General features: G+C 37.7%; 1 protein-coding gene across 4 annotated transcripts in view; it reads right to left on the bottom strand.

Moving 5' to 3' along the window:
• Window positions 1-15,147, bottom strand: part of ARHGEF9 (Cdc42 guanine nucleotide exchange factor 9) — a 286,046-nt gene that overhangs the window by 48,914 nt on the left and 221,985 nt on the right. For all 4 annotated transcript variants that reach the window (XM_074203781.1, XM_074203780.1, XM_074203782.1 and 1 more), the window contains 2 exons: window positions 7,154-7,345; window positions 680-859 (listed from right to left, as the gene is read on the bottom strand). In XM_074203781.1, coding sequence (XP_074059882.1) covers window positions 680-859; window positions 7,154-7,345 — 372 coding nt within the window. The remainder of the gene's footprint in view (window positions 1-679; window positions 860-7,153; window positions 7,346-15,147) is intronic.

The following is a 15,147-nucleotide window of genomic DNA, read 5'->3' as shown; positions in this document are numbered from 1 at the left end:
ACTAGGAATGCATGTAACTACAGTGACACCATTTTCAAGTTTTTATGAGGGTGCACACCAGAGGCAAGGAACTGATGGGAAATGATGTTGGTCTTCCCCCAGTTGTCTGAAAAATTACAGAGAAGGGTAGGGGAAATGTTTATAGGGAGGAATCTAGAGTCTTCTAGAATCTACTAGGGCTCTGTTTTATTAAACTGTTGGTCTGAGTTGGCTAACCCTATTAGGATACTAATGTACGGAAAAGTTATTGGATTGGATTGGGGTCACACCACTATTAAAAAGCAGAAGTGAGATCAGAATTCTAACTCCTCTCCTCTCCTCTCTCCCTTAGATCTTCTGATTCCAGGGACCCTCCCCAATCTATGTTACCAACGAGGTAGATAAGAAAATCCTATGATGCTTCAACTGTGGCCCCATTTCACAGAGAAATTCAGGTCTAAAGAAGGGAAGGGACTTGTCCAAGGTCACAGGGCCAATGGGAAAGAGAGGTCAGTCCCTACCCCACTCCCACTAGCCCCATACTGATTGAGCCCAAGCTTGAACCACTTGCTACTACCTCATGCTGGGCAAGTATGCAATGTAGGCTAGGAGTGAGTCTGGCTTATTCCTCCTGAGTCTTTCAAGTCCCCTGCCTTTCTCCTCCACCCAACTCAAGGTGAGGGGACCTATAAGGACTCACATGCTCCAGGAAGCAGGGCCCAATCTCGCTGAGGTGCGGATCCTCATTATTGTACTGCTTCTCCAAGTCCCGCACAAAGCCCATCTGAAACCGGTAGATGTCCTCGATGTTGCCAAAAATCACCTTCAGCTGCTCATCACTGAACATATCCCGCCTCTTCCGGCACTGTTTCAAGTAACCCTAAACAGGAAGAAAGTACACAATGACAAAGGGCTATACAAGGGAAGCCAACCAGTTGAACTCCTCTCTCTCTTTGGAACAAGTCAAAGTCCATTCCAGAATCCTAGCAGTCATCCCTGGAGGATGGAGCCAAGGTGGCAGATTAGAGACAGCCACTAGGTTGAATTCTCACAACTTTCCCCTCCAAATAACTTCAAAATAATACCTCAAATCCAATCTTGGGAGTGGCAGAGGCAACAAAAGATCAGTATGAAACATTTTTCCAACCTAAGAAAATTTAATAGGTCAGTAAGAGAAGTGTGTGACACTAAGGTAGAGGTCTGTCCAGAACAAGCATATGCAGTGGCAACAATGCAGCAACAACAGCAGCTTTAGGGGCTCTCCAGTTCAAAGTTGGTGAGGGGGATTGTACAATTTTTCAAAAAAGGATTATAAGGGAACCTTATGCTGGCACTAGATCTAACTGGCACTGATTAACTATGTCATTGACCAGGGTGGAAAGGAGTGGTAGTGGTCACAAAGGAACAGATGCCCTGGTAATAGTCTCAAGGCAAAGAGAAGTACTACCTTGTGGAGTTGCAGGGGGCCAGAGGCCCTTCCTAGATAAAAGATCAGAGTGCAGACTAGGAGAGAAGAGATACTTCTCTTAGGATCATACCACCTTGGAAGCACAAAACCTTGCAGACAACACCCTCCCCCCTTCCCCCAACTAGCTCTGAAAAGAACAGCATGAAAAAGCCTGGAGTTTAGTACAGTGCCTTCCCACCTGCACTAAGCAGAAGTCAACTTTAACATAAAGTTCAGTCAAAAAATAGATTGGGAAAAGGCAAATAGCTTATAAGAAAAAAGAATTTGACCACAAAAAGCTACTATGGTGACAGGGAAAAAAAAGGTATAAATAACAAGTGAAGGCCACAAAATAAAAACAGTCAAAAACAAAGCATCAAAGGAAAATAGTAAGTGAACCCAAATCCAATGAGAATTCCTAGAAATTAAAGAAAAAGATAAGAGTGGTAGGAGAAAAATTAACGAAAAATAAATGAGAACAATGTAAGAAAATTAACAGCTTGGTAAAGGCAGCAAAAAATGAAGAAAATAATACCTTATAAAATAGACCTGGTCAAATGGTAAAAGAGGCACATAAATCCATTCATGAGAAGAACATTCTTAAAAAGCAGAATAGGTCAGCTAGAAAAAAAAAGAGATAGAAAAATCTCACTGAAAAAAATAATTCCTTAAAAATTGGAATTGGACTAGTAAAAACTAATGACTTCATAAGACATCAAGAAGCAATACAACAAAGTAAAAGAAAAGAAAAAATAGAAGAAAATGTATATAATTTTATTGGGGAAAAAAACTGACCTGGAAAATTGATTCAGGAGAGATCCTTTAAGAATTATTGGACTAACTAACAGGCATATACCCTGAAGTGATGATGAAAAAGGGTAAAAACATCACTTGTACAAAAATATTCATAGCAGCCTTGTTTGTGGTGGCAAAGAACTAGAAATCAAGTAAATGTCCTTCAACTGGGGAACAGTTTAGCAAACTGTGGTATATGTATGTCATGGAACACTAGTGTTCTATTAGAAACCAGGAGGGTTGGGAATTCAGGGAAGCCCAGAGGGATTTGCATGAACTGATGAGCAGAACCAGAAAAACATTATAAACCCTAACAGCAACATGGGGGTGATGATCAACCTTGGATGGACTCGATCATTTCTTCAGTGCAACAATCAGGGACAATTGGGACTGTCTGCAATGGAGAATATCATCTGTATCCAGAGAAAGAACCATGGAGTTTGAAAAAAGACCAAGGACTATTACCTTTAATTTAGAAAAAAAAAAACTGGTATCTTATTGTCTGATCTTGCTATCTCTTTTACTTTATGTTTCTCCCTTAAGGATATGGTTTCTCTCTCATTACATTCAATTTGGATCAATGTATACCATGGAAACAATGTAAAGACTGGCAAATTGCCTTCTGTGGGGGGTGGGGGAGTGAAGTAAGATTAGGAGAAAAATTGTAAAACTTAAAACAAATAAAATCTTTTTAAAAAAAGAATTATTGGACTACCTCAAAGCCATCATCAAAGAAAGAACCTAAACATCATGTTTCAAGAAATTATCATGGAGGGGTGGCTAGGTGGTGACTAATTACCTAGCTGTATGACCTTGGGCAAGCCACTTAACCCCATTTGCTTTGCAAAAAAAAAACCTAAAAGAAATTATCAAAGAACACTGACCCAATATCTTAGATCCTGAGGGTAATATATAAATGGAAAGAATCCACCAATTCCTCCTGAAAGAAATCTCACAAGGACAATGCCCAGGAACATTATAGCCAAATTCTAGTTAGAACTCCCAGGTCAAAGAGAAACTATTATAAGCAATCAGAAAGAAACAATTCAAATATCATGAATCCATAGTCAGGATTACACAAGATTTAGTGACTTCCACTTTAAAGGAGCAGAAGACTTGGAATAGGAATCTGGAAGGCAAAGGAGCTAGGATTACAATCTTGAATAATTTGTCCAGTAAAACTGAGTGTAATTCGTTGGGGGGAGGGGATGGATATTTAATCTAATAGAGAACTTTCAAGCATTCCTAATGAAAAGGCCAGAGCTGAATAGAAGATTTGACTTTCAAACACAAGATACAAGAGAAGCATAAAAAGATAAACATGAAAGCATAATCATAAGGGACTCAGTAAAGTTCAACTAGTAATGTTTTGATATGGGAAGATGTAACTTCTAAAATCCTTATTATTAGGGTAGTTAAAAGGAGCTTAACAAAGAAGGCATAGATTTGAGTTCATCATATTGAAACTGATTTCTTCCAAAAAAAAGAAAGGATGAAAAAAGAAGCATACATTGGGGAAAAGGAGAGGTAGAATGGGGAAAGCTTCTTCACATAAAAGAGCTATGCAAAGAAGAGCTTTTATAGTTCAGGGGAAAATGGGAATGCAGTGGCGGGCAATGCTTGAACCTTATTCTCATCAGAATTGGTTAAGAGGGAAGAATATCATTCACAATATCACTAATTTGGAATGATGTTTTACATGATTACACATGTATAACCCATATCAGATTGCATACTGTCATAGGAAGGGGGATGTAGAAAAAATGCAGAACTCAAAAATCTTACAGAAAATGAATGTTAAAAACTATCTTTAAATGTAATTAGAAAAAATGAATTAAAATAAAAAAGACATAAACAGGAAGTTTTCAGAAGAACAAATCAAAGTTATCTATAGTCATATGAAAAAATGTTCCAAATTATTATATGATTAGGAGAAAGGTAAATTAAAACAACTCTTGAGATACTATCTCTCACAGCTATCAGAAATGAAAAGGGATGAGGGGGAAATTGACATGCTAATGAACTGCTAGTGGAGAGGTGAATTAGACCAGCAATTCTGGAGAACAATTTGGCACTATGCCCAAAGGGCAATAAAATTATATATACCCTTTGATCCAGTAATACCACTACTAGATCAGTATCTGAACGTAATAAAAGAAAAATGAAAAGAATGTATATATACAAAACTATTTATAGCAGCTCTTTGTGTGGCGGCCAAGAATTGGAAATTGAAGGGATGTTCCATCAATTGGGGAATGGTTCAACAAGCTGTAGCATATGATTGTACAATTATGCTGTTAAAGATGAGGAAGATGGTTTCAGAAAAAATGGCAAGACATTATACAAACTGATATAAAGTGAAGTTAGAAGAACCGGGAGGTCATAAAACACAATAACAGCAATGTTGTAATGATGATCAACTGTGAAAGATTTGGATATTCTGATCAACACAATGATCCAAGACAATTCCAAAGGATCATGATGAAAAAATGCTATCCATCTACAGGGAGAGAACTTATGAACTCTGAGTACAGATTGAATTGTAATATTTTTCACTGTATTTTTCTTACTTTTAAAAAAAATATATATAGCTAGAGTGAGATGAATAGAACCAGAAGAACATTGTACACCCTAACAGCAACATGGGGGTGATGATCAACCTTGATGAACTCGCTCATTCCATCAGTGCAACAATCAGGGACAATTTTGGGCTATCTGCAATGGAGAATACCATCTGTATCCAGAGAAAGAATTGTGGAGTTTGAACAAAGACCAAAGACTATTACCTTTAATTTTTTAAAAAGTTAACTTATTATGTAATTTTGCTATCCCTTATATTTTTTTCCTTAAGGATATGATTTCTCTCTCAACACATTCAACTTAGATCAATGTATAGCATGGAAACAATGCAAAGACTAATAGACTGCCTTCTGTGGGGATTGGGGGAGGGAAGTGAGATTAGGGGAAAAATTGTAAAATTCAAAAATAAATAGATAAATTTTAAAAAAAGAAAGCAAAAAACAATATAGCTACTATACAAATGTTTTGCATTATTTCACATGTATAATTGATATCATATTGCTTGCCTTCTCAGTGGCAGGAGGTAGGGAGGGATAGAATTTGGACCTCAAAATGTAAAAAAGAAAAGAATGTTAAAAACAAAACAAAACAATAAACAACATCCAATGGAAACCTGCGATTTCATCAGGATAGAGAACTCTTAGTAAAAAACTCCCTCTGCCAATGAAGCTCAATGAGTCTCCTGTCATTTAAAACCATAGAAAGGTATCTTGGGATCAGGTTATTATAAACTGGGAAACATTAGAGAAATAGGAGCTAGTAACCACTGGCTAGCTAGAAAGAAGTAGAACCCTAGAAGATGAGGCAGAAGGCAATTTAGGGAGAGCAGGAAAAACACCTAGGCATTGGGTGGGGATTTGGTGATGAGTCACCATGCCTGTCCTTATATCCAGAATCCCCTAGCTGACCATCCAGATCACAGGATTTCAAGGTAAAAAGTGAAGGAGCAGGGGTGGCTAGGTTGCTCAGTGGATAGAGCACCAGCCCTGGAGTCAGGAGTACCTGAGTTCACATCTGCCTTCAGACACGTAAAAATCACCTAGCTAGTGTGGCCTTGGGCAAGCCACTTAACCCTATTGCTTTGCAAAAACAAAAAAAAAATTTTTAAAGTGAAGGAGCAAGCCTGGGTTCAAGTTGCTGCCTACTGGTTACAAAAGCAGGTCTCTTTCTAGAGATAGAAGCTAAGGCAGGTGAGGGAAGTGCTTATTTTTTATCATATTAATTACAAATTCTTAAATGAGGATTGAAGTTTTTCCTTTCTATTTTCTCATTTAGGGACCAGTTGGTCAGTCCCTGAAGGATATTGCTGAGAGGAGTTTGTCCAAATCCTCTGGGTATGTGCTCTGATTTCTTGGGCAGGACCCCATCTAACTAAAAGACTTTACTTCTGTTTAGAGTGTAAAGAGAAATTAATCTAGGTGAATTCCTGCCCTCAGAAAATAAGTCCATGTCATTGTGCCCTTCCACTAGAGTCTAGGAGAACTCAATTTATAAAGGAAAAAAACAATCAGAGTGCTCTGAATAGAAATAGATTCCTTTGTCCACATTGCTGGAGGTGGTTAAGTCCCAGGATCAGGTTACATTTTCAGTAGGAGGAACTGAAAACTTTTAGCCTACCTCCTCATTAATTGTTCATCAATCAGGGTTGATTTTCACCCATCAGGGGCACTGACTTTTCCAAAGGTATTTAAACTTTAAGTAATTTCCATGGTTTTGTCTTTGGTTCCTGAGAGAAGCCACTTACCATCAATTTATTGCTTATCAGCTAGCCTAATTAATAAATTGATTATTCATTACTCTGTCTCTCCAGCTTTTCATTCATCATACAGGGAAGTTGTAGGGAGGAAAGGAAACCCCAGAACAGAGCTGTGGTTTTCAGAGTCAGATTCCAGAACAAGTCCTTAACTTGTATTTGACCTTTGGCCTGAGAGATCACACCACAAGAGGAAAGAGAACCATGCCATGGAGTTTCAAGGCCCTAGAAGGATCTGCACATTTGTTCCTGGCAAGGGGATTTTTTATTGTCTCCATTTTTATGAGGTAGATGATGTATAGAGAATAATGATAATTTGTATTTCCATAGCAATTTACTGAAAAAAGTACCACCCCACCTCTTATCCGCAGGTAGAGGGGGAAATTAAGAATCAAGGAAGTTAGATTTTGTTGCCAAAGTCACCCACCAAAATTTGATGGGGTCAAGACTTGAACCAAGGTCCTTTGGCTCTTTCCATCATAATCAACTGCCTCCAGGAAATAAAAAATGTCTTGGTCCAGGAATGAAAGAAAGGTAGGGTTGGTAAATAAGCCTAGATTCCTGCCCTTTTGCCACCTATAAGGTACCCCTTGGCTTACCTCACATATATCTTTGAGGTGCTTGATATAGTGACGCTCAGTGCTCATGATCTCATTGATGACATTGGCCCGCATCTGGTCCCGGTTCTGCAGTGACCTGCCCAGGCAAAGGCAGTCGGCATTGGGGTCCAGGTGCCCATTCTGTACTTCACTGGTTCCTTCTTCCACACCATCTTCCTGGTTCACCCACAGCTAAGAGGAGAAAAAAAAAAGCAAGAGTGGTTACAAGTCAGGCAACTGGTTAAAAATGACCACTGGCAGACCAACCATGATAAAGGTCTTCAAAATAAATTCATATTTACTTTGTGTCCTCAATACAAAGGGAAGGATAATGGAAAGAATGTTAGAAAACATGACTTAGGAATAGAAACAGGAGCAGTAGCAAAGGCTTGTTGATTATACAGAAGATGCTTCCCTATGATGGAAACTGAGGTGTTAGACATGGTGTATGTCAAATGACATAATAAAAAGTAAAACTGATTATTTTTTGGTGGTTGGTGACTGGTTAACAAACAATATGGTAGTCCTTCCAAATTTCAATAGTCTATATATGGTAGACAATGAAGTTATTAGAGCAAATATTAAAATCACTTCCAAATTAGATAACAACGAGAAGATACGTTGTAAAATTGATGTAACTTCAACTTGATTTAAGCAAGCTACTGATGCTGAAAAATGGGAACTGGATAACAGAACAAATATCAACATAGACAGTCACAATTTTCTAAGGAAGTTTAACTGAAATAAATCAATTACCACAAAGAAAAAGTCAAAAGGAACTAGGAAATTTCTCATTTAGAAAATATTTAATTCTCATACAAAATATATGGCAGCCAAGTCCAATATTTTAGAGGGTCAAACTCATTTGTAAAATCTAATGGAAGATGATGTAGTTTGTTAACAGTACTGCCTTTTAAAACAGGAAGAAGTAGAGGGAAGAAAATTTTCAGAAAGCTTAGCAAGAGACTCAATTAGGATCCCATGAATTGATTTAGGTCAGATTGAAACAAACATTAGAGGCAACTAGGTGGCCGAAGGAATAGAGTTTGTAGTTATGAAGACTTGAGTTAAAATTCAGTCTCAAAACCTGCTAGTTATGTGAACTTGAGCAGGTCATTTAACCTCTGTTGCCTATGTATGCCTCATCATGGTAGATGGGATTGTGTAGCTCAATGAAACTATGAACTATGCTATGCAGGATTATTCAAGATGAATAGGTCAGAGTGGAGAGTTCTTACATAAAGGTGATCCACTGAAGAAGGACATTGGGGAACCACTACAGTATCTCTACTAAGAAAACCAAGGACACAGGTCCATGGGGTCACAAAGAGTCAGACCCAACTGAACAACAAAAACAAAAGCACTGAAGAATGGAACTGGAAGGTCAATGAAAAAGGGGAAAAAAACCTATGTGAAATAAAAATGATAGTAAAGAAAACAGAGATAGAGACAAGCCATTGAGTTAGGCCACAAAAACACTGAGGAGGTACATGTTGGCAATATGATGATTTTTGGGGGCTCCTTGAGGGACTGATATGAAAAGGGAAAAATGGATCTTATCACTACTGAAAAAAAGGTACCTGGAATGTTATCAGAATTGATCAACTCATGGGTCTTCTTTTCCAACTCTATATAATCCCCAAGAGATCAAATATAAATACCAAAAACATGTCAATCATAGTTCTTTTCCCTTTTGTGACTAAACCCCTGGAGGCCACCCATGAATGATGATTCTACTTCCTCTCCTCTATGTTCTTAACTCTCTACAGAAGGCTGCCTTTCAACTTCATCATTCAACTGAAAATTTCTCTTCAACATTACCAACAATCTCTTGATTGTTAAATCTATTCTCACTCCTTATCTTTCCTAACATTTATGTTCCAGCCATTGATCACCTTCTTTTCCCAGACCCTTTATTCTATTGCAATTTCAATGACAATAATGAAGAGGCAGTTTATGACGTAATGGATAGTGTGCTGGAAGATCTGAATTCAAATATAGTCTTGGGCCCTTACTATTTCTGTGATTCTGGGCTAGTCACTCAACCTCTCTCTGCCTCAGTTTCCTTATCTGTTATATGAGAAAAATTATAATAATATCATCTACCTCCCATGGTAATTGTGAGGATAAAATTTAGTGGTCTGCAAAACCTTAAAGCTTTTTATAAATGTTATATTATTTATTATTATTGTTATTAATATTATTATTATTATTATTATTATTATTACTATTAAGCTCTCCAAATCTCCTACCTATCTGATCATACCTTTGCAGGCTCTTTTACTGAATATTCATCCAGTAATGGTGGATGTCCCCAGGGCACTGGCATGGGTCCTCTTCTCTTCTCTCTACATAACTATTTCACCTGGTGATCTCATCAGTTCCCATGGATCATCTCTATGCTGATGATTCCTAAGTCTATCTAACTAGCTTCTAACCTCTCCCCTAACCAGCACAGACTCCAATCTCCAAATTTATTTTGGAAATTTCAAACTGGATTATCCCTTAGATATCTTAAATTCAACATAATCAAAACCGAATTCTCTATCTTCTGCTCTCCTTTTTTTCCTATTACTACCACCATCCTCCCAGTCACCCAAGCTTGCAACTTAGATGTCATATTCAACTTTTCACTCTCTCTTGTTCCCCACACCCCTAATATCCAAACTGTTGCCAAGCCCTGTTGATTCTACTTTTGTAACAATCTAATATATTTCCTTCTCTACTCTGACACTGCCACCACTCTGGTGCAGGTCCTCATCATCTCATGCCTGGACTCAAACTGGAGGTAGGTCTGCCTGTCTTAAATCTCTCCCTACTCCAATCCATCCTCCACTCAGCAGCCAAAGAGATCCTCCTAAAATTTCTACTACTGAGTCTCTGCTCAATAAACTTTAGTGTGGGGGAGAAAAGCAATCAATAAACTTTAGTGGCTCCCCATTGCTCCTAGGATAAAATACAAAATGCTCCATTTGGCATTCAAAGCCCTTCAGAACCTAGTCTCCTGCTACATTACATTCTTACACCTTCCTCCCTAAGATATAGTCTTCAATCTAGGGACATGGGCCCCTTGCTAATACTCAAGTAAGATCTCTCCACCTATCTCCTTTGGTCATTTTCACTGGCTATGTCCCCCATGTCTGGAATTGACACTCACCTCATCTCTACCTCTTAGATTCCTACAAATCCTAAAATCACACTTTCTACAAGAAGCCCTTCTTAACTTCCTTTAATGATAGTGCCTTCCCTCATGCGATGGTGAGCTCCCTGTAGGCAGGGACTATCTTTTGCCTTTCCTTGTATTCCCAGGATTTGGCACCGTGTCTGGCACAACATAGGCAGTTTAACATCTTAGAGCAGAGGTTCCTAACCCAGGCCGATTTTAAAAAATATTTTGATAACTATTTCAACATAATTGATTTTCTTTGCAATCCTAGGCATTTTATGTATTTAAAACATTATTCTGAGGATAGGTGCAAAGGTGTCACCAGCCTGCCACAGGTATCCAGGATCCAACAAATGGAAAGAAGCCCTATCTCAGAGCAAGAACTACATGCCCAAACACTGGGAGGTTCAGTAATTTGTTCCAGGGTCACACAACTGGTAAGGGTCAACTTCAGGGTATGAACTCACTCATGCCTGTTTGATTCTTAGGCATAATGCCATGCTCCTTCTCTTGTGTTCAATGCCCCATTACAATAGTCTCAATTAGAAAATCGCCTTTTAACTACATTAAGGGTTTGTAGGTATTGGAATATAATATTCCAGAAGACAAAAGAGCTTGGAATGCAACCGGGAATCAACTACCCAGCAAAACTGAACATCCTCTTCCAAGGGAAAAGTTGGACTTTCAATGAAACGGGAATTTCAAATGTTCCTGTTCAAATGACCAGAGCTGAACAGAAAGTGTGATCTTTAATAGAGGGGGTGGGCAAGAAGGGTAAATTATGAGAGACTTAATGATGATGAACTGCATGTATTCCTGCATAGAAAGATGATACTGTTAATACTCATATAAACCTTCTCATTTAATAGAGCAGGTAGAGGGAGCTTTTATAGCTGAGGCACAGGAGAGAGCTGAATTTGAAGCTATAATAATATTGTAAAAATGGAGTCAATGGGTGAAAGGCAAATGTACTGGGAGAAAGAGAAAGGAGAGGTGGAATAGGCTAAGATATTTCATGTAAAAGAGTCAAAAAATAGCTTTTGCAATGGTATGGAAGGGGAGAAGATGAGGGGAAATGAGGGAACCTTCATTCTTATCAGAAATGACTGAGGGGTAGCTAGGTGGTGAAGTAGATAGAGCACAGACCCTGGAGTCAGGAGTGACTGAGTTCAAATCTGGCCTCAGACACTTAATAATTACCTAGCTGTATGACCTTGGGCAAGCCACTTAACCCCATTTGCCTTGCAAAAAAAAAAAAAAAAAGAAATGACTCAGAGAGGAAATAGCACACACACTCAATAGGGTATAGACATCTAGAAGAAGAAGGAAAGAAGGGGGTGGGGGAGATGTGGGTGATAGAGGAGAAGAGAACATGGGAGGGGACAGTGAGATATAACACATTTTCTTTTATTACTTTTTTGCAAGGTGGTGGGATTGGGTGGCCTGTCCGGGACCGCGGGGCCAGTTGCTGGGTCTCTGGGGCCTCTTGGCCCCAGAGCCGGGGCTCTGTCCACTGTGCCACTCTGCTGCCCCACAGTACATTTTTGAAGAGGAACAGAGTGAAAGGAGAAAGAAAATATAATAGATGGTAGTGGGGAGGAATGGATGAAGGGAATTACAATCAGTAACAGCAACTGTGGAAAAATACAAACTTCTGTGATGGACTTATTCTAAAGAATGTGATCCAACGAGTCAGAGCTGGTAGTATCAAAACACAGACTTAAATATATTTTTTTCTCTTTCTTTCACTTTATTTCTCATGAGGTTTTATATTTTTGTGGAGGAGGGGGTACTATGTTTACACTTAAACAAGAATATTTTAGTAATGTATAAATAAATTAAATTTAAAAAAAAGAAAATTACCTTTTTAGCCTTATGGGCAGGCCTGTATTCTTCTAAAACTGCATCCTAGAGACTTCTCATACTCATTCAGAGTCACTCCTTTTTGGGGAAACAAAATTAACCAGCCAACAATATTCTATTGATCTTTTTTACTATTTACTTTTTTACTTTCATCATTGTTACTTTCTATGACTCCTCATCACCAATAGTAACTAAGAAGAACCAACGCAAAGCACTGGCCAATGTATGCTGTCAGACAAGGAAATGGCAAACTAGTCTTGGCATTGTTGCTAAGAAAACCCTAAATGGTATCAAAGAGAGTCATACAGGACTGAAGCAATTGAACAACAACATAACAACTGTGTATGTCAGAGTGTCTCAATCCAAGTGTTGATGATTTCAGGATCACTGGATGTGGATTGTGGAATAAAGGGCCAAAGACTCATTAGAGTTCATGAATTAAAGGCTTCAAAGAGCCTATTGGACTCCTTTTGGAGGAGAAAGACTTTGGATGAGTGCTAAACTAGGTAGTATCTATGAATTACAATGTTCTAAATTATCCTGTCTCTATTTGCAGGCTGTTTTTCATATCAGATTGTCTGTCCATAGTAGCTGCTTTATAATAATTGTTTTTGAAATGTTTGAGAGAATTACAGTTCCCCCATTCCACCTTTGGATTAATCTATGTCTTGGGGCAGCTAGATGATGCAATGGATAGAGCACTGATCTTGGAGTCAAGAGAATAAGAATTCAAATCCAACCTCAGACACTTGATACTCAATAGCTGTATGACCTTAGGCAAGTCACTTAACCCCGACTGCCTCACATCCAGGGCCATCTCCAGTCATCCTGATTCACATATGGTCACTGAATCTAGAAGGCTCTAAAGGAGAAAGTGAGGCTGGTGACTTAGCATAGCCTACCTCACTCAAATCCAATTCTCATGCTTTTCATGGTATCACCTTCCTGATGTCATGATTTTCTTCAAGAACTAAGGATAAACATCATCATCAATGTATGGCTTATTCAATTTTTGCTTCTGAAACCAGGTTATTTTGAATTAAATTCATATTTTAATAAAAGATATATTTTTTTAAATATGCATTTCAGTTTTGTTGGCAAATAATTAGGTGTAACAGTTTGGGGCAATTTCCTTTATTTCTTCCATATGTGTTGCCCCCCCACTCTTTCATTTTTGAATTTTGGTAATCTGGTTTCCATTTCTCTTTTGTGGGGGTAGTAGAAGAAATTAACTAGTGGTTGGTCTATTTATTTTATTGATCTTTAAAGAAAATTAACTAGTCATCCTATTAATTATCTCAATGGCTTTTTTTGTTTTCAATGTGGTTTATATCTTCATTGATATTCAGAATTTCCATTCTGGAGGGATTTTTTTTATTGAATTCTAGGGTTTTTTTTTTTTTTTGCTAGGGGCTGCATCTTTAATTCATTGACCCCTTCTTTATTTCTCTTGTTAATATAAGTATTTAGAGATAAGATTTCTCCTAAGAGCTTTTTGGGCATATCTCCTAAGTATTGGCAAGCTAGCTATCTCATTGTTATCACTTTCTTTGACATAATTATATATTTTATCTTTGATTTGTACTCTGACCCACTCATTCTTTTTTTTTTTTTTTTAGGTTTTTGCAAGACAATGGGGGTTAAGTGGCTTGCCTAAGGCCACACAGCTAGGCAATTATTAAGTGTCTGAGACTGGATTTGAACTCAGGTACTCCTGACTCCAGGGCCGGTGCTTTATCCACTGTACCACCTAGCTGCCCCACCCACTCATTCTTTAGGATTAAATTGTTTAGTTGTCATTTGCGGCTGGATCCTTTCTTTAGATTTCCCTTATTGATTACAATTTTTTTTTATTGCATTGTGGTCTGGAAAGAAGAGAAAACTGTTTATGTATACACGCCATGTTAGATATTGAGAGAGTAGTGACAATAAAGGACAACGAATAGCAACTAAAACACCAAGAAGATCACAGGAGATAAATTCCAAGAAAAAAAACCCAGTAATAAAAGCCCTGGTCTCAAACTGGTACACACAAGTGACTAAAATTTTTGCAACAAGAAAGAAATACTAAGAGTCTTAATGCAAAGAGGTAAATTGGACACATAAGTATCATTCAGATGTGATGGGAAGAAATTCATGACTGGAATTTGACTTTGGAGGAATGTACCTTATTCAAAAAACAAGATGGGTAAATAGCAGTGGGGGGGGGGAGGGAAGAAGATAGGGATGGCACTAAGACAATTAAAAAAATTTCTTTATTTTTTTTCAAAAGATATTATTTATTGCAGACAAAAATCTTACTATCTTTAATTTTGACAAGTTGCCTGATGTATTGTTTTTTCTCTCCAATTTTCCCCATTTGAATTTTTTTTGCTATTTTAAAGATTTTATTTTGACTTTTATAATTTTTCCCCTAATCTTACTTCCCCCCCCACAGAAGGCAATTTGCCAGTCTTTACATTTACCAAAAAAGTGATTGGTGAAAACTATTTTTGCATGTAGCTGGAAAAATAAATAAATAAAACATTTTTAAAAATATATATTTTTTAACATTAAAAAAGATTTGAGTTCCCAATTCTATCCTTACCTTCCCAATGAGAAGGCAAGCAATATGACAACTATTATACATGAGCTCATGCAAATATATTTCCATATTAACCATTTTGCAAAAAGACTATGAAAAATAAATTGAAAAATTATAGAAGATAAACTTGTGAGAAATTGCAGGAAACAGAAGGCATCATATGAGCTGTCAATCACATTGAGAGAATACAAACTCAGGACAGAGGTATAATAGAGCAATAAGGTAAGACTTTAATTATTCAGATACTGCTCTGTCACATACAGCTAATAATCTTCAAAATAATCTGATATTTCAAAGCCAGAGGAACTGATAAGGGGAAATTAGATTCTGGAATGAAAATGATGAGAAACTTGTGGAGAAGGCACCATTCCCACAGAGTCT

The sequence above is a fragment of the Macrotis lagotis genome, chromosome X, assembly GCF_037893015.1.
Source record: "Macrotis lagotis isolate mMagLag1 chromosome X, bilby.v1.9.chrom.fasta, whole genome shotgun sequence".
Lineage (NCBI taxonomy): Eukaryota > Metazoa > Chordata > Mammalia > Peramelemorphia > Peramelidae > Macrotis > Macrotis lagotis.
The sequence above is the reverse complement of the archived record's forward strand: the minus strand, read 5'-3'. Positions and strand labels throughout refer to the sequence as shown.